Source organism: Sinocyclocheilus rhinocerous, unplaced genomic scaffold, assembly GCF_001515625.1.
Source record: "Sinocyclocheilus rhinocerous isolate Xijiao unplaced genomic scaffold, SAMN03320098_v1.1 scaffold1370, whole genome shotgun sequence".
NCBI classification, from domain to species: Eukaryota; Metazoa; Chordata; class Actinopteri; order Cypriniformes; family Cyprinidae; genus Sinocyclocheilus; species Sinocyclocheilus rhinocerous.
This window is the reverse complement of record NW_015635925.1, coordinates 226804-254261: the sequence shown is the minus strand read 5'-3', so window position 1 is coordinate 254261 and position 27458 is coordinate 226804. Positions and strand designations below refer to the sequence as shown.

The 27458-nt window shown below is 37.5% G+C and overlaps 3 protein-coding genes and 1 long non-coding RNA gene across 9 annotated transcripts in view; 2 read left to right on the top strand and 2 right to left on the bottom strand.

The window, feature by feature from the left end:
* The first annotated feature begins 1068 nt into the window (after window positions 1–1068).
* Window positions 1069–13638, top strand: kif3b (kinesin family member 3B). Of its 2 annotated transcripts, none has more exons than XM_016562022.1 (9): window positions 1069–1185; window positions 4347–5863; window positions 7095–7196; window positions 8754–8876; window positions 9154–9272; window positions 10844–10960; window positions 11050–11155; window positions 11326–11543; window positions 11649–13638. In XM_016562022.1, exons 2-9 carry the CDS (start codon window positions 4430–4432, stop codon window positions 11755–11757), a joined length of 2328 nt encoding a protein of 775 aa, XP_016417508.1. In that variant the 5' UTR covers window positions 1069–1185; window positions 4347–4429; the 3' UTR covers window positions 11758–13638. The 2 variants fall into 2 exon arrangements, with proteins under 2 accessions (XP_016417508.1, XP_016417506.1); XM_016562020.1 differs by having other exon boundaries at window positions 1069–1263.
* A 79-nt stretch (window positions 13639–13717) lies between these two features.
* Window positions 13718–21468, bottom strand: LOC107747485 (protein-L-isoaspartate O-methyltransferase domain-containing protein 2-like). The gene is made up of 6 exons (XM_016562019.1): window positions 21311–21468; window positions 18820–19178; window positions 17691–17793; window positions 17434–17605; window positions 16856–16979; window positions 13718–15747 (listed from the first exon to the last, which is right to left on the bottom strand). The coding sequence occupies exons 2-6, from the start codon at window positions 19124–19126 to the stop codon at window positions 15260–15262; spliced, it is 1194 nt and encodes a 397-aa protein (XP_016417505.1). The 5' UTR covers window positions 19127–19178; window positions 21311–21468; the 3' UTR covers window positions 13718–15259.
* On the top strand, window positions 19142–26029 carry LOC107747486 (uncharacterized). The gene is made up of 3 exons (XR_001640808.1): window positions 19142–19216; window positions 21847–21989; window positions 25287–26029. It is a non-coding gene; the product is annotated as an uncharacterized LOC107747486 (long non-coding RNA).
* Window positions 26030–26165: 136 nt separating this feature from the next.
* The window catches only part of myt1b (myelin transcription factor 1b), a 99489-nt gene continuing 98196 nt past the window's right edge, over window positions 26166–27458 (bottom strand). For all 5 annotated transcript variants that reach the window (XM_016562014.1, XM_016562015.1, XM_016562016.1 and 2 more), the window contains one exon: window positions 26166–27396. In XM_016562014.1, the coding sequence (XP_016417500.1) occupies window positions 27253–27396 (144 nt within the window). In that variant the 3' untranslated portion in view covers window positions 26166–27252. The remainder of the gene's footprint in view (window positions 27397–27458) is intronic.

Here is a 27458-nt window from a genome sequence, read left to right as displayed (position 1 = left end):
TTAACGTTGTTTTTGAAAGTCAGTGTGAAGCCAAATAGCAGAAATGTTTTATAAATGTTTTAAGATGTAGATATTAGTTTCGTACCACTTTAAATTACATTACTCAAGTTAGTTTTCGATTACAAATAGAACTAGCAGTATTTTGTGCATTTATGTCCTTTGGTTTTATGATCTATTTAAAAGGCTTTTAAAATTTAAATCAAAGGAGTACATATGCATTTATAATCTCTGCACACAAAAAAATGCAGCAAGAATGAATGAATAAATAAAAATAACAGTTTCCATTGAAATGCAATGGTTACTGCACTGCAATTCAACATTTTGGAGTGGGCAAGATTTTAAAAAAAATGTATTTGAAAGAAGTCTCTTATACTCATTAAGGCTACATTTATTTGATAAAATAAAACAGAAATAGTACAATTTCAAATAACTAATTTCTATGTTAATTTATTTTAAAATGTAATCTATTCCTGTGATGCAAAGCTGAATTCTCAGCAGCCATGACTTCGGTGTCACATGATCCTTCAGAAATAATTCTAGTGATGATTTTCTGCTCAAGAAACATTTCTTATTATCAATGTTGAAAACAGTTGAACTGCTTAATATTTTTTGTAGAAACCATAATTCATTTTGAATCAAATTTCGATGAATCAAACATTTAAAATAGCATTTTTTTTAAAAATAGAAATGTTTTGTAACATAAATGCCTTTACTATTACCTTTGATACTTTTAAAGCATCCTTGCTAAGTAAAAGTATTAATTTCTTTCAAAAATAAATGAATAAAATGAACTGTTTATTGTTTTTGCAATAAATCTGTGTATGGAGTGGTTTAAATTTGTCAGTTTGAAGTGTTATTTACATTTTTACTTTTTAGTCAATACAACCATATTAAGTCATTCCATAATTTTACTATTAGAGGTAATCTGTTGCTATTCTATTGTTGTAATAACAAAACATAGAAAACAACATACAAATCTATAGTGCCCATTTGAAATAGCATATTTTGTAGATGCGCTTGAATAAGGTTCGATTCAGCAGCAGCAGCAGCAGCAGATCCATCCCGGCCTGCAGGGGGATCACAGCGCAATCTCTCTCTCTCCTCACAGGGACAGACATGGCTGACGGAGTTCATGAGGAGAGATACGGGTAATTTTGTATATTTCAGCGCTTAGAGACTTGAGAGGTATGTGCTTCTGATGGATATGAAGGCGACGGTGACCTTCGGCGTAATTTGCAGGTTAAATTGTCCTGCAGTGGCGAGGTGAGTTACATTATGTGTGTATTTATACAGTGTGTGCTGTATAAATGACACGGTTTGTTTGCCGTTGCCAGGCCGCTTGTTTTGAATCTCTGAGGAGCTACATTCTCACTGATCCGTTTATATAGCTTGACAAGCTCATATTAGCAATATTGTATTATTGAACTATAATAAAATAACAAAATAATGACATTTTCAACAAAACGGGCTATTAGTGCGTCGTTTTTGACTCTTTAGTCTGTTATTCGTCGTTATCTCGCTATGTTATGTGACAACCGAGGCTGAGATTGACTAATTTAAGCCAGATTTACAGGGATATTTACTATTAAATTATATCGGATGGACTGACGTGAATTAGCAGTGCTGCTACAGCTAATGTAACTTAGTAGTTAATAGATTGCGTTTTATCCTGTAAATTATTATTATGACCAGTCTTTGAAAAATGATAATTTAGGAATAACACGAGCTGCTTTAGACGTTTGTTCTTCTACAAATATAATATGTAATACTGAGTACAGGCTTGCTTATGAAAATGATTATTTAGGAGTGGCATAAACGACTCTACAGGTCTGTGCTTGTAGTATGTGGTATGTTATAGCAACCAGTTAAGGCATATCACTTTCATTTAGGTCTATACTTTGTTTGAATAGTTGTAAAGCTGCAAAAACGTAAAGTAATACATATTGCAATATACTGTTCAACCCAACACTTACAAATAACTACTGTGGCAAAAGTGATTGTCATTATTTCTGACCTTAGAAGAAAAAGTTGAACTGTTTTGGTATTCCATCAATACGTCAATAGTATGATGGTATGAGATAGAGACACAATTATAATATACTAAGTCATAATTATGGCATAGGTCAAAATTCTGAAAAGGTGATTTAAAAATGGTCATAATTTTAACTTTTTCTAACAATTATTATTATTATTATTTTTTGCTTTTTATCTCATAATTGTGACATACAGTGGAGATCAAAATTAGAGAACAACCTACAATTTCCTAAATTTTGAGGTCACTGCTTATGCCGAGTTATCGTGCAATGTGAACACAGCAGCAACTGAATGCTACCTCAGATAGGCACGCAGTGTGAAAACAACGGCGATCCGACGAGTTTGAAAATCGTGCAGTGTGAACTCGGCATTAGTCTTATTTGAAGTTATCCTAACAGGAGTAAAAGTGCAAGTTTTAAGCATATTTCATGAGTTAAATATATTCTGAAGCACAGTCCAAAAAACTTAAATGAGATATTTGAAGAAGAACTCTAATCAAAATTAGAGAACACTTTCAGATACCTCCCAGTTAGTGGTGTTAATCTGGCACCTGGTGCTAATTTCCTTAATTATATGTCAAACCCTATTTAACTGGCAGCCTAATGGTGCGTTCAAGTCATGTCGGATAGATCGTATTTACGAGATGAACGCCACCACAAAGTCGTTATTACGAGTGGGAAACTCGAAATTTTCTTTAAGCCCCCGACTAAACTGACTTGAACGCACCTGACGTCGTAATTACGACTTGTCAACTCGTAAGTATGAACGTCCCAGGAGGACTTGAACGCAGCATAACTTTCCAGTTTTCACTGACTTTGCAAGATGGTGAGCCTTTCTAAAGTGACTGAAACCCTCCGACAGCAGGTTGTCCAGATGAAGGCCAGTAGCAGCCATTGCAAGAGAAGTTGGTCGTTTCAAATCTGTGATAGAATATTGTATCTTTACAATGTCACTCACTAACTCATTGAAGTCCCCCAAAAAGACTGGTTGTCCACAAAAAACAAATGCACAAGACAACAGGATAATGCAGAGAATCTCAATGGGCAATCGGTTCAACACTGCAGTTGGAATTGCTTGCCAGTTCAGTGCTGAACAGGGTAAGGATCTGTCTCTGCATGTTTAAGAGAAGTCGGACTGAAAGTGCACTCTGCAGTGACGAAGCCTCTCATCAGCTGAAAGAATCAAAAGGCTAAGCTCACCTTTGCTGAGGAGCATGTTGTGTGGAGAGAGTATTATGCATATTACATAACTATGTTGTAATAATATATAATATTGTGCGCAATGAATCTGTCACGCCCACTGGAGTCTCATCAGTAGGTCACGCATGCGCTGATAGCTCTGAAGTAAACTAACACTGAAACATAACCTACTCCGGAGCAGGTTATGTTCAGAGAATAAGTTACTATGGCTACTTACATGAGCTTGAAGCTGAAAACATTGAAAAAATTAAATGGCCGGCCCAGAGTCCTGATCTAAACCCGATTGAAAATCCTTGGTGACAAAGTTATGGCTTCCACCGAACTGTGGAAGAAGAGCGGACCAAGATCACACCAGAGCATTGTGAGAAACTAGTGATGTCCTGCGGCCGCAGATGTGCTGAAGTCATTCAAAGCAAGGGCTTCTACACTTCCTACTTCCTACTATTTTTGACTGCTGTAACCTTCAGAAATGTTAGTTGTAATTTTTCTTTGTGCTACAATCATTGCTGTTCTCTAATTTTGATCACTGTGTTTTCCACAAAAAAGGTTTTTGTTGAAGTGCCTTGGTTATTTTGTAAAACACTGTTCTACTAGCATGGTATAGCCACAACTAAAATTACTTCAAATTTTGAACAATGAATATGATTTCATATTCAATTATTCATTATTTCACATTCAGTTATTTAATATAATATAATTATTTCTGAAAAAAAATCAAGTGTTCATAAATTGTTCTCTCCACTGTAGTATCTCATAATTTTGACTTTTTGTTTCATAGTTATGAAATAATAAAAAAAAATCATAAAAAATATTAATTTGATTAACTTATAATTATGATGTACTCGTGATTTACTAAAACATGATTTTTTTTATGTGGTGGAAAATGGGATTCCATGTATGTGTTGTAAGCTTGATTTTTGCTTACTCTATTTTATTGCTTACCAGATATGTTGGCTGCTTATTCAGTATTTTTATGAAAAAAGGTTACTACAGATTGCTTGCCAAGATAAATCTAGATAAATAGTTCTGTGTTTGTTTGCTGTAACCATAAAACAAGTTTGTTCATCTTTCTCTTGTCTTTGTCATTTCACTGAGTTGCATCATGTTTTGCAGGCTCTGATGCTGGCGGCACCATCACTGTGAAATAAACTACAAACTCATTAGGAGAAGCCAGCAGATACACCAAAGCCATCAAAATGTCTAAAAGCAAGAGCTCTGAATCTGTTAAGGTAGTGGTGCGTTGCCGTCCCATGAATGAGAAAGAGCGAGCCGCCAACTTCCAGAGGGTGGTCTCAGTGGATGTGAAGTTTGGGCAAGTGGCCGTGCGCAACCCTCGCAGTGCGTCCTCCCATGAGCACCCAAAAGTGTTCACCTTCGATTCCGTCTATGACTGGAGTTCAAAGCAGATGGAGCTCTACGATGAGACTTTCCGGCCATTGGTGGACTCTGTACTTTTTGGCTTCAATGGGACCATCTTTGCATACGGCCAGACGGGCACTGGAAAGACTTTCACGATGGAAGGGGTACGAAATGACCCCGACAGGAGGGGTGTCATTCCGAACTCCTTTGAACACATTTTCACACACATCTCCCGCTCTCAGAACCAGCAGTACTTGGTCAGGGCTTCATACTTGGAGATTTATCAAGAAGAGATCAGGGACCTTTTATCGAAGGACCAGTCGCGCCGTCTGGAGCTCAAAGAGAGGCCAGATACGGGTGTCTATGTTAAAGACCTCTCTTCATTCGTCACTAAAAGTGTTCGTGAGATTGAGCATGTGATGAACGTGGGGAACCAGAACCGCTCGGTTGGTGCAACTAACATGAACGAGCACAGCTCTCGCTCTCACGCGATCTTCGTCATCACCATTGAGTGCAGTGAGTTGGGTCCTGATGGAGAGAACCACATTCGGGTTGGGAAACTCAACCTTGTTGACCTGGCAGGAAGTGAAAGACAGACCAAAACTGGTGCTCAGGGCGAGCGCTTGAAAGAAGCCACCAAAATCAATCTCTCTTTGTCAGCTTTGGGCAACGTCATCTCAGCGCTGGTGGACGGGAGAAGCACCCACATCCCGTACCGTGACTCTAAACTTACAAGACTGCTTCAGGATTCCTTGGGCGGAAATGCCCGTACGGTTATGGTGGCCAACATTGGACCTGCTTCCTACAATTTGGAGGAGACTCTGACCACGCTACGCTATGCAAATCGCGCTAAAAACATCAAGAACAAACCCCGTGTCAATGAAGACCCCAAGGATGCCCTGCTTCGGGAGTTTCAGGAGGAGATTGCCCGCTTGAAAGAACAGTTGGAGAAAAGGTCTGGCAGGAAGAGGAGCAAAAGGAGGAGGAGGAGGGTTGGAGAAGGAGGAGAGGAGCTAGAAGATGAGGAGGAGGAGGATGATGATGATGAGGAGGAGGATGACGACGAAGAGGAAGGAATGGATGCAGATAAGAACATTGTGGATTATTGGCATGAACAACAGGAGAAGCTGGAGAAGGAGAGGAAGGCCATCATGGAGGACCACAGCCTGGTGGCGGAGGAGAAACAGAGGCTGCTGAAAGAGAAGGAGAAGAAGATGGACGATCTTCGCAAAGAGAAGGAGGCTTCAGAGATGCTGGCGGCCAAAGTTAAGGTTAGAAAGCACAGACCTTGGGTTAAAATATACTTTTGTTCAGAAGTTTGGGGTCAGTAGGATTTTTTTTAATATTTATGAAAGAAGTCTCTCCTGCTCACTAAGGCTGCATTTATTTGATCAAAAATGCAGTAATAACAGTAATATTGTGAAGTATTATTACAATTTTAAATATCTTTTCTATTTGAATATATTATAAAAATGTAATTTAAAAAATGTAATTTATTCATGTGGTGGCAAAGCTGGATTTTCAGCATCATATATGTAATTTTTTTTTTTCAGGAATCTTATACAATTAGAAAGTAAAAAAAAAAAAAGAAATAGAAATCTTTTGTAATATTATAAGTGTCTTTACTGTCAGTTTTATGTGTCATTCCTGAATAAAAGTTTTAGTTTCTTTAACAAAATCATGCTCACCCTAAACTTTTTAATGCTAGTGTATTTATTTATTTATTTTTAACGAATATAGTAAAATTATTGCAACTATTCTGTAATGGGGGGGAAAAAACCAACCAAACAAACAAACAAAACACATTTGTGTAAAAATGTTAAATTTTTATAAGTGTCTTTACTGTCAGTTTTATGTGTCATTCCTGAATAAAAGTTTTAGTTTCTTTAACAAAATCATGCTCACCCTAAACTTTTTAATGCTAGTGTATTTATTTATTTATTTTTAACGAATATAGTAAAATTATTGCAACTATTCTGTAATGGGGGGGGAAAAAACCAACCAAACAAACAAACAAAACACATTTGTGTAAAAATGTTACATTTTTTTGTAAATAATTAAAAGAATTAAATATTAAATGTAAAAATTATACTTTTATATTTATAAACATTATACAATTCACGTTATACATTTATAATTTAAAACAAAATTCAATATAAAATAAAATATATTAAATATAAAATATACATTTAAATTAATATTTTTGATTCATTAAAAGAGGCAGCTTGTAAGAGTCATTTGTTTTTAATTAAGACTACACTGATGGCACTGTATGTTGTTGTTTTTGCAGTACAGTAGAAAAACATGTTTGTCCTCATTTTATTACTCATTTGTTTTATCTCCTCATGTTCAATGTACGCTGCAAACTCACAGATTTAATGAAATATGTTGAAGACTGGATATTCGTTTCAGAAACAAATACTCTTAACAGTCCTTCCCTTAGCTTGGCTGATATTGTGTCATCGTGTTTGGCTTATCTGATAACCAGTTTTTCCCTTTCAGGCCATGGAGAGCAAGCTGCTGGTGGGAGGGAAGAACATTGTCGACCACACCAATGAGCAGCAGAGGATTCTGGAGATGAAGAGACAGGAGATAGCCGAACAGGTACAGTTTCCAGTAGCACACTGTGGAGAAATTGAGCTGGACCTCAAGGTTATTTGAGCCTCCTTATAATTTGTGATGTGGATATTTTGGGAAGCTGCATTTCAAATGGAGAAAACAAAAATGCTGCTTAAAGCATTTGTTCTTTTTTTTTTTTTCTCACTCAGCAGTCCTTTCTGTGTTTGTTTGGAGCTGCATTTATGCAGCTTACAAAGAAATTCTGATACAATTTGTGGCCTGTCATTGTGTTTAACAGTTAATCAGTGGTGGAAAGAGTACTGAAAAAATATACTCAAGTAAAAGTACCATTACCTTCCAAAAAATGTAGTGTGAGTAGAGTAAAAGTACTTGTCCAAAAAACTACTTGAGTAAGAGTAAAAGAGTAGCCTATTTAAAAGTACTCATGAGTATTGAGTAGTGAGTACTGAGCTGTGGATTCTACCCCCTCATAATAAACGCTGTACACCGCAATTTATCCATTTTAAAAACGTTGTACATTTTGTAATTCACATTATCTTGTTTGTCATAAAGAATGAAGAATATCTATCATCCAGCAGTTTTCATTTTGACTGCCAACTCTTTAAAATACATCAAAACAGCACGGCAACAGTATTCAGTTGAAGAAAAGATGAGTTATTCTCAGTACAATCATCCCCATTTAAATCATAAAGTTTGAAAAAATTGATTTAAAATCATGTGTAAGGCCACTGAGACAGCATGCTGTTGTTGCACATAAAATATTAATGTTTAGAACAGTGCAAATACAAACACCATTAGAAACTCATAGTTCAGCATCACACACCTTGATATGGGTTAAAATGAGAGCCCATTTCTCTCCAAAAGGGTGCCAGTTTTAGCGTTTTGCAATAAAGAAATAAGAATAACTGAACTTGATCATTTATGTTACAATTTTAACATAAATGCACTTCTAGAAGGATGGCATCATGCCATACCTTTTACACATTTACTCGAATTGTTATGCTGATAATACAATTTGTATTTCTGGGGAAACTTTTTCAAAGGAAAACACACACAGAAATCCGAAATTTACCTTAACATATTAAGTTAGAGGAAGATGCGACTGAATTGATGCTTGAATAATGCACTTCCAGCAGCCATGATAAACAGTTGGCGGTTAATGTTTTCTATGCACAATTTGATTTGACGAAAGTCACGAGACCTATTACTATCTCTCTATCCAATCACGTTGATGGATAAAAATGAAATTAAAATAAGCATGTAACAACTACAAACGGAGGAAAATAGCGGAGTAAAAGTACCGATACATCACTTAAAATGTACTCAATTAAAAGTACACAATTTTTAAACTACTCAAAAAAAGTACAATTACTGATAAAAACTACTTAATTACTGTAACGTGAGTATTTGTAATTCGTTACTTCACACCCCTGCAGTTAATTTATATCTAGACAGTGATTGGACAGAAATATGTATGTACATTTCTCGTTGTTAGAATGTTATAAACATTATATGAGCAGTTCCACTTTGGCTTGTGAAATGCAAAGATGTTTAAAACATTCATAATGTGTGTGTGAGCAGAAAAGGCGGGAAAGGGAGATGCAGCAGGTGATGGAGTGTCGTGACGAAGAGACACTGGAGCTGAAAGAGACGTACAGCTCACTGCAGCAGGAAGTTGACATTAAGACCAAGAAACTGAAAAAGGTAGTATCTGTCTGTCTATAGCAGTATGCTGTTAAAATGATATTAGGAAGACTGTGTGCATGTGATCAGGTGTATTTTTAGAGTCCAGCTGTATTCTTTGGAGTCATAGTAGGACAGCTCTCATGGCACATCTCCATCCTCCTTGTTGAGAATCATCCATACTTGACTGAATTTGACCTCCTATTGCTTGAGTTTGTAGAGCAAATGCCTTACCTATTCCTCTGAAGAACCTCATCTTTTTTTGAACATCCCATCTGTTTCTGTCTCTTTCATGTAGCTTTTTTCCAAGCTGCAGTCTGTGAAGGCGGAGATTCAGGACGCCCAGGATGAGCATGTCAAATACAGGCAGGAGCTGGAGCAGACGCAGAATGAGCTGACCAGAGAACTCAAACTCAAGTATGTCATCACTCTGAGTTGCTTTTGAATCGAAAAACACAATCTGGTGAATCCTGAATCTAATTGATACTCTATCAACACAAAGATTCACAGTCCTACCCTTTACACATACATCTTCCACTTCCTAGTAGTATGCCGGCAAATCTATGCCAAAAAGAACTGAGTGCACCAGTTATGTTAACGCGCATGCTAAATTGCTTCCGGGAGAGGATAACAGATCCACGTGCGAGGAAACGGGAGCTTGCGAGCTCTTTTTAAACACTCGCGTGCACATCACATCACCTATGCGCGCAATATAAGCCCTCGCGAGCGAGGATATGTCTCATCGCACGCGCGTGATCATCCCCCTCATTCTCACGCTCCGTATTTTTTCACCTGCTTGCGTTTGCTCACGCGAACACTTTTATTTTTGGCAGTCGTGGGGCGGGACTTGCTGTTTTATATTGATTTGAAGGAACTCAAGTACCGTTTTCAAAAGCGATTAGGATCATAGACAGTGTGTAAATCAGCGGCATATGTGAGCCATCAGACGTGTCACCTATGCGCGCAATATAAGCCCTCGCGAGCGAGGATATGTCTCATCGCACGCGCGTGATCATCCCCCTCATTCTCACGCTCCGTATTTTTTCACCTGCTTGCTTTTGCTCACGCGAACACTTTTATTTGTGGCAGTCGTGGGGCGGGACTTGCTGTTTTAATTGTAATCTCAAACGCCATTGGTTACTTCCCCTTTTCCGGACGTCAGCTGTGATTGGACGCCTGTGAAAAGGCGATCCATAATTCACATGTGACCTGAGACGTGGCTTTATCAACGACCCAGATGCAAGTTGTCATTTATTTATTTTTTTATAAATATAACATGGCTGTTTTAATGAAAATTAATTGCATGCTTTGTCAATAGAACAGATCTTTAGCAGAAAGTTTATTATATAAATTCTTCCGTTTACTTGTGATTGCAATCTTGTGATGTAAAGATAAAACACCACATAAACCCTTTTTATAGATTGTAATGACACGTTTCCACGGTTATTAGCATGGTAAATCTACCAAAATTGTTATATTTGATTTTTTTTTATACAACACAATGCTTTGGGTTAACTTCTCAAAATACAAATAAAATAAAATAAAACCTAATAGTCAACTTGTTGCTATAACTCAAATTAGCTGTAGTTCACCACTATATTACCACTATATACTTGTCCATTAAATAATTGTAAGTGTACATAATTGTAAATCCCAAATTGGTTTGTATTTTCAGGTTATTTACTTGTAACTCGGTGAACACTGTTCTTTTTGGCATAGATTTCCCGGCATATATTCGTTCCCATCAGCATGTTTTGTCCTTTGTGGGTTCAGTGGTCAGTGTTTGGTTTAGCGTGGAGGCTGAATTTAAAAAAAGGAACCTCTAAAAGCGTTCTGACCTAATTAAGTTGTTGTGTTGGACTGACTGCTTGAAAATCAGGACTCCGCACAACTATATTATGGATATGAACAGTTTAATACACACACTCACACTGAGAAAAAAAATCGTAATTTCATTGACCCTTTAACATTTGTGTTGTACACACCAGACATTTGATCATCGAGAACTTCATCCCACTGGAGGAGAAGAACAAGATTGTGACAAGAGCCACTTTTGATGAAGAAGATGACCTTTGGAAAATGACCCCCATCACCCGTATTCAAAGGTATTTAGACTTACTGAAACTGAAGTATTTGTATGGCTACTAACATCCTTCCCTTTTTCATTATTATGTTTCATCTTTCTCTTTCTCAGTGATCAGCAGATGATGAAAAGGCCTGTTTCTGCAGTGGGCTACAGACGGCCTCTGAGTCAGCATGCCCGTATGGCCATGTTGATGCGGCCTGATGTCAGATACAAGGTATGCTGACACTGTTCCCATAATCCCCCGCATGACACCACACAAAGGCTTCGGTTACAATACTCCCTCACTCTTTACAGCGGCACGGATGAGCTCAGGAGAATCAAACGCATGTTATGTTCTTGCTCCTTTGCCTTCATCTTTTTATATTCTCCCTGTCCGTCTTCCAGGCTGAGAATATCTTGCTGCTGGAGTTGGACCTGCCCACACGGACCACAAAAGACTACGAGGGCCCGGTGATCGCGCCTAAAGTGGCTGCGGCTCTGGAGGACGCTCTGAGGGAAGAGGACGAGATCCAGGTGGACGCCTCTGGTCTTCGTGCCAGCCTGGGCTCCAGTCCAGGCCTCAGTGCCTCAGCTGCTGGCTTTTCCAAGAAACCAAAGTCAGGGTGAGAAATTATCCCTCCAACCCTCTCCCCTTTTGTTTATTTTTCACCTCTTTGTTTATCCTACCTTAATATACTTTTTCATTTTTCCCTACAATCCTCTCACAGCCGCCCAAAAACTGGCAAGAAGGTGAGCACTCCAACTTCAGCTCACAGCCCTTTGTCTGGTTCAGGGTCCCCTCTTTACCCACAATCCCGAGGCCTTGTGCCAAAGTGACACCGGCCCTCTGTGAAAACCTTCACTGCTCCATATAAACTGACTGGTTTTGGCATTAAAGTTGTCCGTTTTTAAACAAAAAAGGTGGAACATCTTGTGTTATTTAAACCCACCAATCAGCCCACAAACTACCTTGTTTTTAGATGTCGCTTCAACATCCCGTTCATAGCACAACAAAAGTTACGTTTGGCAATCTTTAAAGTCTTAAAGCTCACAGTAAGATAAAGTTCCACAGATTTAGTTTGCACTCAAGTAAAATGTTACATGTTTTGTGTGTGTGTGTGTGTGAGGTCATTGAGACAGCAGATGGTCTCGGGAATTGACCATAAGTGTTAGTTACGTCATTGTGGGGATGTTTTTGTGTGTGTCCAGTTATAGGATTAACAAATTTCTCAAATAAAGTAGCTGGAGATGAGATTTATGCTGGTTTGGGCCACAAAAGCACTGTATTGTTGTTTGACGAGAGAGTAAGCACATTACGTCATTGGCTAAGACCCAAAACAACCTCTAAGCCTTTCTCGAAGACTCTTCGAGGCGCTTGGGCTGGGGGAAGGGCCCAGAAACACACTCCTGACCAGGTTGTCGTCGCAGTCAGCACTGTATCCAGTAAGGAAAGGTGTTAGGGGGTTTAAAGGTCATCACATACTAATAATATCAGGGTTCCAAGGTGCCTTAGATTCTCTTTAAGTACAGAGGTTTGGTCTGAGAGTCCCTTGACCTGATAGCTGGACAGTAGAACCTGTAATCCACACCAAAACCCCTGTGGATGGTTCCTGAATGCTTCGAATTACGCTCTAAGTCTGTTGTGTTGAGCAGGCTTATATTTAATATTCATGGGGATCTGTAAACAAGAGTTTGACTTGACTAAGTCTTATTTCTGTCTGTGGAACTGTCAAACCTTGAACTAGTGAAGGTAATACCATTGCCTGCTGCTACTGTAGGGTTCTTTTACCTCTTGTGTTACGGTTTATGTATATTGCGACATGTTAGTAAATAAATCTGCATTATCATTGCAGTTGTATTAAAATCAAAAATAATAAATGCATTCTTAGAGTAACATTTTAAAAGGCTAAGTTATTACCATACTAGTCGGGTTTATATTCAAGCAATTGTAGATCGTTTTTAAGTCGGATTTTCTTTGCTTAGATTTATATGGTTTATTTTTGAATATGTATTATTTAAAGTTGTGTACAAATTTATTTTTGCATATGAGATTTAAGTATCATTTTCATGTCATTCACTGCATTCTTCTGTGTTAAGCGGATTACGTCATCCTATAGTAAACCTACAGCTTTTGGATTGTCAGAATGTGTACCGCAAATCCTGATGCTGGTCATTGAAATGAGTGTGAATTTATTAATTTAACTATGCATTATCTAATCGATATTCATGCTGCCACTCCTGTGTTATTGGATAAGTCATTAGTTGCTGTTACGTTATTTTTTGAGGTTTTAGCATGATATAAGAACATCTAAAGCATTATAGGCGAAATGAAACCGTAAACGGTCTGTAGTCTAATACTCCAATTTCACCCTTCTTCCATGTGATGCATGAGTTCAGTGCTAATAACCACACTGAGAAAATAATTTGTTCACACAGATTTTTTTTTTTTTTACAAAAATTTTTTTGAATTTGTATTTGAGTTTAGAATGCAAATGTCCTCATTGTCTTAACCATCATTTAATTAAAGGATGATTATCTATTTGAGGGTGTAAGAGCTGTTTTTTCCCCACCCATTTATTCTGCTTGCATTTTTATTCCACCCAAATCACAATATGACTTTAATAAGTAATAAAAATAACCAGACTTTTTAATGCTTCACCTGAACTTCGTCCTCGTCCAGGTTGTGGTAGCACAATTATATTTTTTTGTGAGCATTTTGTTTTATTATTATTATTTACAAACATGGAGAATCTGTTTCTTTTTCCCTACTAGAAATAAAATGACCAGAAATGTGTTGTCCAGTGTGCAAATTCAAACTTTATTGAAGGTTATGTCACCTACAAGCGCACAGTTGTTTCAAGCAAAACCTGGTAGATATGCTTGTATGTCAGATGAGTAAAGACTTTTCTTCTAATATCCTGGATTTTATGGGCTACCTAAGCATTGGTCTCATCAAGGAGAATTAAAGAGAAAAGCTCCTGCACTGATGAAATGTGTAGAAATCAAACCTGGGATCACAGAACTGCCAGATCCAACCACTGAACGCTCAGAATAGTCTTCCTGTACAGAGATTGTTTTACTACCACACTGTGATATACAAAAAGCAGATAATTTTCAATATTTTTGGTCAAAAAATAGAAAGGTCCTAACATTTTGGTCGTTTTGTTCTTGAGTTAAAAAAAAATAACATGAAATAAAATGTTTCCGAAAGTATTCCTGAGTAGGGCCAAAGATTCCGAGCACAACGATTGGAATTCATGAAAAATACCCAAGTGCTGCATATACCTTGAATTTTTGGCAATTACCAATAAATAGAATTTTACTAAAAATGTTTCTTTATTTTCACAATCTTTACAATATTATTTGTAAAGCTTGCGATATGACAATGAACATGTAAATCACTGTGTGTATAATTCTGATGGATGAAGATTCTATAGTAACTGGGTGCAAAAATTATGTCTACCTTCATTCGAGCGTGGAATAAAGTTGCCGCATCAAATGTAACGCAACCAACAACGGCAATCAAATTTACATGATGTAAAATGTGTCATACCACCACAAACTCCAATACTGTCAAAATGTGGGTGTGCTACGGCAGTACGTCATTTAGTATTTTGGAGAGCACAGTAGAGGCAAGGAAAAGAGTTCAACAGTGGAGGACCAACTTTAGGGTCTCGTGTAAAGGTGTGGTCACATTAGCAAAATTTCACAGGCAAAGAAAGACCAATGTCAATAGAGTAGCAATGCATGAAACACCGCTCACACAGAAGTCACTTTCAAACCAAGCAGCTTCCATTTAGTTGTGAGGAATTCGCTTGACCAACGTGAACATGAGCGAAATCTGCATGAGGAACTTTTCCATCCTTGCGCGAAACTCCCAGTCGTGCAGATTCCTATTGAAATGACTGGATTTCACCACGATAGGGTAAATGTAGCCGCACCTAAAAGCTATAAAAACATATTCAATCCACCATGTCAAACTATGCCACATCCCAAAGTGATGCTACTCTAAAAGAGCTCACAGCTACAAGCAATTCCCACAGGAACAATGTATCGTATCGGACACTTTTGATCATCTCAATCAAGGGGAAAACTGAATTAAAAACGAGCTGCATGAGCTCAGGCAATTCAGGAAATGAGCTCAGTCCTTCAGTTCCATCTCTGTACATCGTAAATCAAGGAGCTTTGCTTCTCAAAGGGATATGGATATCATGATGTCATTAATTGGGGACTTAATTGTCATGCTAATCCAGCTAAGAGGAGGAGGAAGAAGAGAAAGGCTTTTCTTCATGTCTAATCGTCGTAGTGCTACACCGCATGTATTATCTCTCGCCACGTCTCATTTCTCCCTGTAATACAGCAGATACATCTTCAGGGGTTCAGGTAACGGGAGTCTTAGAATCTTCTCCCTCAGAATATTAACGGGAGGCTCCGCACGAGCGCAGCCGCTTTTGCTTTTCTCCTCTTCGGTGCCGCCGCATCCTTCCTCATCCTCCTCAGGCAGGTCTTCTCTCACTCTGCGGCAACCGATTTCCTCTTCCTCCTCCACTTCCTCTTCTTCCTCTTCCACTCCTCCGGGGTAGTTGCAATCGTCCATGGCTGTGGGAATCATGGAGTCGTGGAGAACCACGGAGTTGACGCACTGGCGGTAGAAACGGCGGCAGAAGCGGCGGCGTTCGAAGCGGGGCCCGTAGCGGTGCATGGCCCGGGCCCCTGGGAAAGACACCCGTCTCTTTGTACGTCCTTCCCCCAGAGCTATAGGCTGCCGCAGAGTGTGGCGAATAGCAATCCGGGACAGGTCCTGCAATGTCCGCACCTCAAAAATGGCTGCAAAGCAGAAAGCGAGGAGGAAAGAAGAGTTTTTTTTTTTGTCAGTTTACAGTTTCCTTGTTTTTTTTTTAAAGTTTAATAACAATAAAATTCTAATAATAAAATGTAAACTATTTTTTTATGGAATATCACACAACTTTTCTTCCATGTTTTCATTTTAACAGTAAACCTCTATTTTGCAGCACATTTTAAAAGATTAATTATTAATGTTTCATGCCTTCATTTGATTACCATTATTTTTGAGGACACATTTATATGAATTTTTTTATATCACTAGATTATTGCATAACATATTTAGTTTTTCTTAAATACAAAAAGTTTCTAGAATTTTTTTAAATTTAAATCTTCAAATTTGATTAAATAGTTATAATTGCTAATGAAGAGAATGAAGGCTTCTTCACACTAAGAATTTGTAAAATGATAAATAATACATTTAAGACAATTTGTACTGCAATCATGTTGTTTTTCACATTTTTTCCCCCAAATAGTGGGATAAGTCTTAGTGTAAAAATATAAAGGATTTACAGGGAAAAAAATTATTTTCAGATTTAAAAAAATTTACATTTCCAAATAAAGCCTGTTCACATCAAGAACTATAACTTATAATGATAACTATATAAGCATCTACACCAACGGACAGTAATATTCTGTTTATTATAAGCATGAGCTGTGGTTTTGTCATCTGCCGCTTTAAATGCTGGATCTCTTAAAAGCTGAATTTTGATTGGCTGTCAATGTTTTCATCATTCACCAGGTGGAAAAAATGGTTATGAAAATGATTCCAACAATATTGTTTCTCTGTGTTGTTAACGTTATAGTTGTGGTCTGGACTTCACTATTCTCTTAGCATGGTTATTAAAACTTTAATAATTATAGTTATTGCTATATTTAAGGTTATCCTTTACACTGTAGTAATGGGTTGTATTTGGTATGACAGCATGCAAATGATCAGAGATTTGCTTTAATTTGGGTATACAAATACTTTCAGAGAATGATAAAAATTCTCATTGGACTTGGTGTGAACAGTTTTGGTGTGAAAAATAATTTGCAATTAGTGTCCTTGTTTGTACTGGACTTCAGGCGAATGATTTGTCAGTGTACTCACGTAAAGGAACACTCCTAGGTCTGCCATTGACATTCTGCTTGGGCTGGACGAGCGGGGCAAAGGTCACAGCGATGATTTTCTTGGTATCCCAGGAGCTCTGACCTGTGCGGGTGATCTTGGTCAACTACAAAAGAGTTTCTAATTAATTACACTAATTACACATCATTCCATGTGAATACTAATTACACGTGTGTGTACATTGATTTTGTGTGAGTAAAATGCAAATACATTTAAATAAAAAATGGGACTTTAGGACTCCATGAAATCAAAGTAATTTGTAAATTTAAGCTTTGAGGTCATGCACTTGCTCGTTTATTTTTCTTCATGGGAAAAATATTATATATCCAAAACTATTCAATATTAAATGCTCATCTTGCACACATGGTCTTTTCCAAATATTTCCCAATAAACTGGGACTAAAGCCATTCTATATGTCTCGGCCCTACTTCCCTATTGTAACAGGAAATGTCAACACAAGAAAGAAAACTACATTCATCAAACCATTGACATTTCAAGTGTCCTTTAAAACCTGCTGTGCAATAAGAACACATTAACTTGATGAATAAACATGTACTCACCTTCTCCTCCAGGGGGAGAACTAAGATCCCGCCAACCTTTAGCAGGTTCTTCATGTAGTTCTCATACTCTTTCTGAACTCCTGCTCCACAGTACACCCTGTCATACTGCCAGCTCTCTGGAGGGATCTCCAGACAGTTTCCCACCACAAAGGTCGGCTCACAGAACTCAAACCTGTGGCCATTAAACAAAATCAAGTCATTAAAAAAACGTGACAATTGAAAGCCAATGTAAAGATGCATCACAGGAAATGGCTCACTTGTCAAAGCTGTCGCTGGTTTTGATAAAGTAGTCAAGTTTCTGATTCGCATAATCGACCACATCCGCATGCAGTTCCACACCGTGATTCACACCAAACGGACCTGGTGACAGAAACGACAGATATGTAAACAATCCTTTTAAAGGATAAAAAAAGTGAATTGGTTAAGAAATATATAAATTCAAGGTAAACTAAAAAAAGTTTAAGGGTCAGTAAGATTTTTTTTCTTCTGTTTTTTTAAAAAATATATATTTTGCAAGGACATAAAAATGGTCAAAAGTGTCAGTGCAGACATTTATGTTACAAAAAAATGATATTTCAAATAAATGCTGTTCTTTTGAACTTTCCATTAATCAGGGGCAGTCGTGGCTTAATGGTTAGAGAGTTGTACTTGTAACCCAAAGTTTGTGGGTTTGAGTCTCAGGTCCGGCAGGAATTGTCGGAGGGGGGAGTGAATTACCAGCACTCTCTTTCACTCTCAATACCACGACTGAGGTGAGACCCTTGAGCAAGACACCGAACCCCCAACTGCTCCCTGGCAAAAATGGCTGCCCACTGCTCCGGGTGTGTGTTCACAGTGTGTGTGTTCACTACTCACTGCTGTGTGTGCACTTGGATGGGTTAAATGCAGAGCACAAATTCCGAGTATGGGACACCATACTTGGCCACACGTCACGTCACTTTCACTTTTCACTTTCAAATAATCCTGAAAAAAGCTACTAAGCAAAACAACTGTTTTCAACATTGAGAATTATAAGAAATATTTCTTGAGCAGCAAATCAGCATATTAGAATGATTTCTGAAAGATACTGTGACACTGAAGACTGGAGTAATGATGCTGAACATTCATTACATTTAAATAAATTGTTTTTAAAATATTCAAATAGAAAAGAGTTATTTAAAAGTGTAATGATATTTCATAATGACTGTTTTTGCTGTATTTTTGATCAAATAAGTGCTTCTGACCCCAAACTTTTCAACAGTTGTTTATTTTCTCTCAATGTAAAGTTTTAATATTACACAATTTCACTTCTCAACTAAATGTATCTTTTGAAGGATGTTTAGATATTTTTTTTACTGGAAAACAAGACAAAAATAGTTTTTTTTTTTGCAGTTCAAGTACACTCACCCAGTATAAGGCCCACCATGGTGCTAAGATAACCTGTCCCACTGCCCAGATTGAGAAAAGACAGGCCAGGCTGCAGGTCCAAGGCCTCCATCACCTCCGAGTAGATGCATGGAGCAGATAGATGGAGGTTTCCATGCCTCCAGGCCAGGTCTTTATACGCACTGTCACGGTACTCCTCCAGATAATAGTCTGCTCTGTCAATGGCTCTGAAGGCCCTCTCCACTAGTTCTGAGCGGATGTAATGGGCCTCCTTCAGGTTGTCAATCAGCTCATCGTTGTCCTCACCCGCGCTCACGGCTCCACCCATGATGAAAGCAGAAGAGCTTCTAAGGACAGTCCTGAGGTGTGCCTGTCACTTTCTGGAGGGAAAAGCAAAGCATCTCAGATCAAACCCAGAGTAAGTTGACGCTAAAATGGCAGAACATTCTTATTGAGCTTTATAAAACAAACACAGAATTTGATATATCAAATAACAAACATGAAGAATTCCTAATTGAACAACACATACATATTAATAATAATGATACTGCTGTAGTGGTTTTAAGATCATGTTTTATTTAGCCGTAAATGACACCTCCAACAGACTGTTGTCTAGCAGGTGGGAAGAAAGGAAAGAATGCTAATTAAGACAGCTGAATCTTTAATGAGTCCATGTCAGATATCTGAGGTGAGCTGATATGCCAACGACTTGACAATAAGACTCACACTCGCCTTCAACTCCTTCTCTTGCACTCTATTTTTAGGGGTCAGACAATGCCAAGTAAAAAGTGGCACGTTATTGCGTCACAACTTGAACTCTTGGCAGCGCCTCCATTTAGAGCAGAGATATCATTTGTTTGTCATTTTGGCAAGCAGACAAAAAGCACATGGGTAGCTGACATATTACATGTCTTTCTTTTTTATCCAGAATCTAGGTTCAAATTTAGATTAATATGCATTTTATTTTAAGTTCTGTACCATTTCAACCATCTTATTTAAAAGTCATTGATTTAGGTTTTAATGTAAAATACACATATACAGTGGGTACGGTACTGAGCATTTTTCAGTTTTTCTTTTTTAATAAATCTGCAAAGATGTCAACAATTCTGTGTTTTTCAATCAATATGGGGTGCTGTGTGTACATTAATGAGGAAAAAAAATTAACTTAAATGATTTTAGCAAATGGCTGCAATATAACAAAGAGTGAAAAATTTAAGGGGGTCTGAATACTTTCCGTACCCACTGTATATATACACACACACACACACTGCAGAAACCATCACTTGATGAATAATAAAAAGAGCATTCAAAAGAGCATTTATTTGAAATATAAATATTTAGTAACATTATATTAGTCACTTTTTATAAATGTAATGAGTCCTTGCTGAATAAAAGCATTAATTTCTTTATTTTAAAAAAGCTTACCCTAAATTTTGTTACATTTGTTTGATACATTTAATATTTATATGTACTATTAATGTGTTATTAAGATAAACCATGATCATAGCACATGTTAGACTTAGCATATCAATGGTCACATTTGCAAACTGCAGAAAACTTCAGACTTTTAATAAATAACCGACTAACAATATACATTTGCAGAATTCAAGGTACTGTTACAATAAATGAAACAACAGTAACAGCAACATTAAAAACAAATATGATTGGTTTTGGATTACCCTTTACCTACAACTACCTGATGGTAAAAAATGTTACCTCGTTGTTTGCAACGTTTGGTCCGATTGAGCAACTCACTCAGCAATTATTGACTCTGTAGTTTCCATCTAGTTACAACTGTGACCTGAAATACAACACATAATTTAACTTTTTGTTTGTTTGTTTTGATTTTGTACTTTTTTTGTTTCAACTGGGCTATCAAAAGAGTAAAATAAATATGTGCTGGGAAATGTGAGTTAAAAAAAATACAAATAGTATTGTTCAGTATTGTTTTGTTTAATATAGATTTTAACAAAACTATAGTAGGACATATTAACAATCCACAAGTATGTCAATTGGGTAACAACAAAAGCACCATAGATTAAAATATCAGCAAATGCAAAATGGTGGGCTGGTTGATTATTTTACTTGTCAGATAAATTTCAATGAGGCTGTGAAATCGAACTCAATATAAAATGTACATTATATCACTTTGCAATTTAATCTAACAGATGAACTATTGAGGTCGTGATGGCACCCGTCAGTTATTTATAACGAACAACCGTTTAGCATGTAACACCACAGCCCGGTGTATGACAAACGGAACCGAACATCACACATTCAGCAGCAGCAAACCGATCGCGCCGTTACACGAGAAAACGTGTAAACAGATTCACGCAAAACTGTTGTAACCCAGTAACCGTCATATGTAGGTCACGTTTGTGTTATGCATTTACCAACAGTTAACTGCAGTCGGTCTGTCTATGCACGAGGAGTAGCTTTGCACAACCACCGACATAAACAAAAGAGTCTCCGGCCACACTGGCACTTATTGCCGCTGCGCACTACATCTTACCGTGTGAATTCGGGCCTCAGCGGTTGTCTCGTGCAAACCGACAATGTCCATCGATTACATTAACGCGTATGTCTTGTATATGGATGCGGGCACAATAACGTCTAACCTTTTCGACTGCGAAAAAATGCATGCGATGTAAACATAAACCAGCTGACGCCCTGACGTCACACGCACGAAGACGTCTCTGCATTTCGTGGAGATTCGATTCATCTCAGTGACTCGATTCTTTTAAATCTTTTCAGCAAAAAGATTTAAATTGAGATTCAAGCATTGGTTTGTAAAAAAAAAAAAGCTCAAACATCGCCAGAGTAGTAGTTGAGTAGTCGTTTATTGTTTCGCCTGAGGCAATCAATGAGTTTTGATTCTGTCTTGTGAGTCAATGAATCATTCAATCGATTATGTAAAAGATTCATTCAATCCTGTCATTCGTTTGGTCTAATGCTTTATTAAAATTTACGAAAAGTATTATAAGCGTTTTCACCACAAATGATAATAGAGCATTTACTGTATAATTGTCTTTCTTCATTTTTGTCTAGCAAGACAAAGAGTCTAAAGACTCGTTCAGTCGGGCAACAGATCCAAAGATGCCTTGTTCAACGCCGCTCCGCTCCGAATCTTGTAAAGACTCCACACACAGTCCAAACACAGACTCGTCGACGTGACAACTGCTCTGCTAAAGGTAGGACACAACAGGGAACAAAATGCGTCCACATGGTACAGTTTACTGAAAAAAATGTACAGATTCGTTACAAATACGAACGAAACACCAGTAGAACATACTCAAATTCCCTCATACACCATTTGAGATTCATAGAGCACTCAAAGCACAGTTATATATATATATATATATATATATATATATTCTTTTTCTTATGAACAGTAATGGTTTTCATTTATTTTGGCGCAAATGAGTGCTGCTTCCAAACTGTATAAGCACCTGTAGATTCATTCACGTCTGATTTACCTAAATGCACTTCCCTAAATATATCTGTCAGATACTGTGATTAGCACTGCAGATATTATTTCATCTCGCTTCTAAATCGAGTGTCGTTATTATTAGATACCGTTGGAAGGTTTCATGTGAATCCTCATTATGCTGAGATAGTATTGTTGTGAGTGTGGTAGTGTCTTTTTGTCTCCAGCAGAGGTCAGAATGTAAAAAGCTTAGATTTGCAAATGGTGGCACACTCCCAGTCTACAAAAAGACTATAAGCCTAACAGACTAAAAAAAAAAAACTCTCATCACAGCTATCGCTATCATGATTCTGACAAAGATAAAATATATATGAAAGATAATACTAGTCAATTGGCATATACTTATTATTTTCAGAGGTTCAGTTATCAAATTGATTAATCAAGACAGATGGAATCATGCAGTGACTAAAAAAATGCAAAACCCAAACTTATATTTTAGCATGTGTATCAAACTTTTGACTTAACAAGCAAAAAACGAACACACGCACGCGCACACACACCACGTAGGAAGTACTCAGATATACTCAGAAAGATCACATTATTGACTCTTTATTTATGTTTTCCATATATAACACTGAAATGAACAATACCTCCACAAAACAGACATTATTGTTCTCTTTTAACATTGATATCAATGAGCACAGGTACAAGGATACACAAACACGGTCACAATCCAAAACCAACTACACACGTCATTTCCAAAGTTAGCTCGAATCACGCACAGCCATAGCTTGTCCTGCTCTACAGAAACAAAACCTTGGTAAGGAAACTACCACTGCTACAAAAGTGAATAAAACATGTAGTCTATCACTGTGAAAGTGCTTATTATTATTATTTTTGGAAGTACCATTTTTTTTTTGTAATTTTCTAAAGGAGAATCATTTTGTAGCTACAAAATCACCAGTAAAAATAGCTGATCTCTGTAAAAAGGACGCAAGAGGACAAGCCTTGGCCGTGGGTTAAAATACTTTTTTTTCTTTTTTTTTTTTCTCGGCATTTAATTGTAAGTATTCTTTAATACAACAACATTGTTCTTTATTACAAATGTACAGAATCCCATTGTTGTCAGTATAATGCCCTGTGTATAAATGCTTCATCTGTGATACGTTCCATGATTATTTCAGACTCGATGAAATGACCCACCACACAATTTCATACCTGAATCAGAATCACAGTTTTGGGAAGAATAGTGTTACATATTGTGATTTATTTCATGTTGAACAATAAGCTGAATATCGATTTCAATATGATCTGCTCTTGGGGCACACATGAGAAAACCACAGAGCTGTAAGCTACAGTACCTACAGAATGAGGGCCGTTTTGGTTATATCAGCTTAATGGGACAAACAGTACCTTCCGACTTTTTAGCTGTTATTGTTTCTCATGAAATGACAGAGGAAACATTTTAATTGACCTACGATTGGCACAAGTCTCGGGAAAGGCTGGACTCTCAAGTACAAGGTGCTAAATCAATCCTTATTTTGTTCCACAGGGAGGGGTTACATATGCTAACTTGCATTTGCAAATGCTACACTGCTCCAGAGAACATGCTACATTATTAGGCAGATTCTACGCACTCATCCTCACCGTGCAACATTCGTAGCTGCTCATCATCACCGACAGCAGGCGTTTAAGAAGCATGCATTGAGGAAGAATAATTCACACATGCTTTAGGCTATCTCATGTCAGTAGTAATAAGCAGATAGAAATGTTTCTCCCATCGTAATAAGACGATGTGACATCTGTAATGAGTATTCCCTCTACGCAATTTAATAGAAAGTAGAAACTCTGCTGTTACAGATAGACAGCGTCTTCAGATTGCTCTTAAAGCAAAGGAAACACTGTGGTATTGAAATGCAACGCACACATCTTTCCTGCAGAAAGGTTACACAGAACGAGGCGAATGAGGCCGATCTGACATTCTGTGGAAATGGACAAAGATTTATGCAACTAGCGTCTCCTTCGTTTTCTCTGTGTGCGAGGGCATGCCAATGTCTCAGAACGCAAACGCTCAAACCACATCTTTTTTCCTTTTAACGAAGGCCTTGTTGCCGAGAGCTAACAGATCTGATATCGTACATCCGATTTTGGATGGATAAGGTTTTTTTTTGTACTGGCTACAAGGTAAAAAGATGTCGGTCAAAGGGCATTTGACATTTCCTACAGGATACAGATTCACATCAAACAACAACGAACAAGTCAAAGACATTTGCGATATTTTATCCCAATTCTGTTGGTGCAACTTGTCCAGTAGCCATTTGTACCTTTTTTCAAAATAAAAAATAATCCACTAACACACACTTGAGCGCACACAAAGAAAAACCTTTTGGTTGAAAGGTCATTAGTTGGCATTCAAGGTTTTTGAAAAGTGCACACATGTTCTGTCCATCACAATATTGCTGCCATAATAGCAAATGAGCAACATGACCGCTGTGTACTATTTAACGAAACTGAATAGAGGCACAATGTTCATTTCACAACTCGCTATTATGAGTCATACAGATGTAATTGCGATGATTGGCATTTTACACACGTATCTAAGTGTGGCGTGTCCCACCAGAACTGCACAACACCATACAATATTAAAGACAGATCCACCGAGGAGAACTTTCAGCACAGTACAATGCGTCTAAACGACTACAGCCTAAGACTAATCAGTTAACCATTGTCCCATTAATGCGGCTGGCATACATACAGAGGCCAAGTGAGTTTGGACCAGAAAATAGGAAACTCTACAAACATCCTTGAATTCTTCGCTTTAGAAATGTACGTTTACATATTATAAAACACATTGTATCCTGCAACCACAGTAAACTGGGTCTGTCTTTTTTTTAAATATTATTTAGTCTTCTATCGATAGGAGTACTCACAGCTTTTGGAAAGATATTGTTTCTGTTTAGCTATTATAAGAGAAAAAGAGTTAACAATTACACTGTAAAAATATATGTATGTTTATATACTATATATAGTTTTTTTGTCTTCTTTTTTCTTTTAAATACAGAATGAATATATTGTGTTGGTATGGCCATCACGGCAAAGGAATAAAGGCATCTGTAACAATCCCCACTTATGCCACGGTCACATGACCCGAGGGTAGTGTGGTTGCTGAATGGGCGGAGTCGGTAACGAAAGCACAGGTCAGTGGCACTTTGTGCATCGAAGAAATAAAACTCTAGTATAAGGCTACACGGGTGTATGCTTGTCTGATACTAGTCGAGTAAGGACATTGTGGTTCAAGAGTTTCTGTCAGGATGGTTGGTATTCGTCTTCTGTGCCCCGCCACAAAAACGACCGCCCGCTTCCCATGGTCAGACAAAGATAAGTTTAGCAAGAAAGCAAAAATAATCCATTTGCAATTCATTAAGATTGTTCAGGGGAAACAGTTTTTGGCCACTACTGAGAGCTTGAGGAGGTATAAAGAGAAAAAAAAAAAAGCACAAGAGGATCCAGAGGAACGTCGTCTTCGGGGTAAGAGTCAAAGCTGTAGGTTCCACAGTACTGGAATTGCTTTTTTTCTCTTTACATTCCTATAGGAAGTAATGCTGGTATAAGGAAAACCTTCGATAATCATCATATCTTATTCTGTAGTCCAAAACATGTTTTTTGTCTTTATTTTTATATCGCCAAAGTTCTTCAAGACTACTAAGACTTCACAAACACACGGAGACGTTACAAAATAAATATACATTACAACCGTATCACAGTTCATAATTTCATCATAAATATTAAATAAATAATAAATAGAGATGATACTTCTTCAGTTGTGTTGGAAATTCGAAAAAATAAAATGCAAATAGAGATAGATACACAAGTAGAGAGAAAGAGAAAGAAAATTTACAAAATTATCAAAACATTGTTGGTTAAAAATATTTGCACTTAAAAAATGTTTAAAAACTCCATCATCAAATGAAAAGAAGTTATAAAAATTAGTGGTACATTATTTTTTCTCTTTCCAGATATTGACGTGGCCATATTGTCATGACCTTTTATAAACAGAAGGGCTGTGAATATTTAAATAGGTGAATTCAAATAAATAATACAGTTAAAATTAAATGATAACAAAATATAAATAAATTACAGTAGCGTCTGGACAAGTTTCCTATAATTTATAGATCAGTGACAACCCAACATCTTGACTGATGTTGAATGGACTGAAATGAAGTGCAACTTATTGTTCATATGTAAGAGATATGACTACGCTGGGTAAATATTCCTACAGTGTAAGTAACTACAAAGAAATGAGAGCAAGCTAATGCTCCTGTGTGTAGCTCTAAAACAAAACAAACCAATAGACAATAAATGGCTGCCTAGATGAAGTAGTGTTTCAACAGGTGAAATTTACAGAGTCAACCGCATGGCACTGATAAGGTTGCACACGCATTCGCTCACTTTGTATGCTAGTACAACATCCTCTCATTTCCCACGACCCAAATCCACTTGTGTTTTCTTCGGGAAAAGAAGGAAAGACGAGGAAATACAGCATATGTCTGTTCCGCCGAGGCTCACTTAGGGATCACTTGTATTTGGAGCATCACTTTTGTTGTTTCGGAGGAGCAGCATCCTCACAAATGAGTAAAAGACTCTCTCTTTCACCTAAAGCCTGGGCTGCACATCTTCTGGAAGTTTTACTCCCAGCTTCTTCTTCTTCCAAAACCTCTCACCGTTTGAATGTAAAACAACAAAAACTGTAAAGAAAACAAAAACTCTCTCCTTTTCTCCATAAATAAAGGATTTGGTTCCATCTTCGCCTTCCAATCCAGCAGCTTTTGTGGATTTTGGTCCTCATAGTAATATATATTATATACCTCTTTTTGAACTCACAGAATGCTCCCTGGGATGAAGGTTTAGATTGTTGTTCAAAAAAACCTGAATGCCCTTTTTGTGTGTCATATGTATGCTCTTCCAAATGGCTCCACATTTCTATTCTCTTCCACACTTCTGTTTCTCATCCCCGTCTTTCGGCTTAGTCAGACCTTAATGCCTTTCACCGCTTTGTTGATGGTCTCCAGAAGGGCCTTGTTCTCTGGGTTCTGGTAGCAGTCCTTATTGGTGTACATGTCAGTAAGGGTGCTCACGTAGCTCTCAAAATTCTGCTCTGTGATTGGCTCCTGCTGCAATGGAAACAGAAATCGGAACGGCGGTTTTAAAAAAGTGCGTCTAATTCATGTAGGAG

Excerpts from the sequence above, each read along its gene's own strand:
- kif3b (XM_016562022.1), top strand. The coding sequence starts at position 4,430 with ATGTCTAAAAGCAAGAGCTCTGAATCTGTTAAGGTAGTGGTGCGTTGC. Across the intron at positions 5,864-7,094 it reads TGCTGGCGGCCAAAGTTAAG|GCCATGGAGAGCAAGCTGCT; the intron begins GTTAGAAAGCAC and ends TTTCCCTTTCAG. Across the intron at positions 11,156-11,325 it reads GGCCTGATGTCAGATACAAG|GCTGAGAATATCTTGCTGCT; the intron begins GTATGCTGACAC and ends TCCGTCTTCCAG.
- LOC107747485 (XM_016562019.1), bottom strand. The coding sequence starts at position 19,126 with ATGGGTGGAGCCGTGAGCGCGGGTGAGGACAACGATGAGCTGATTGAC. Across the intron at positions 17,794-18,819 it reads CATGGTGGGCCTTATACTGG|GTCCGTTTGGTGTGAATCAC; the intron begins GTGAGTGTACTT and ends TTCTGTCACCAG. Across the intron at positions 15,748-16,855 it reads ACCTAGGAGTGTTCCTTTAC|CCATTTTTGAGGTGCGGACA; the intron begins GTGAGTACACTG and ends TCTGCTTTGCAG.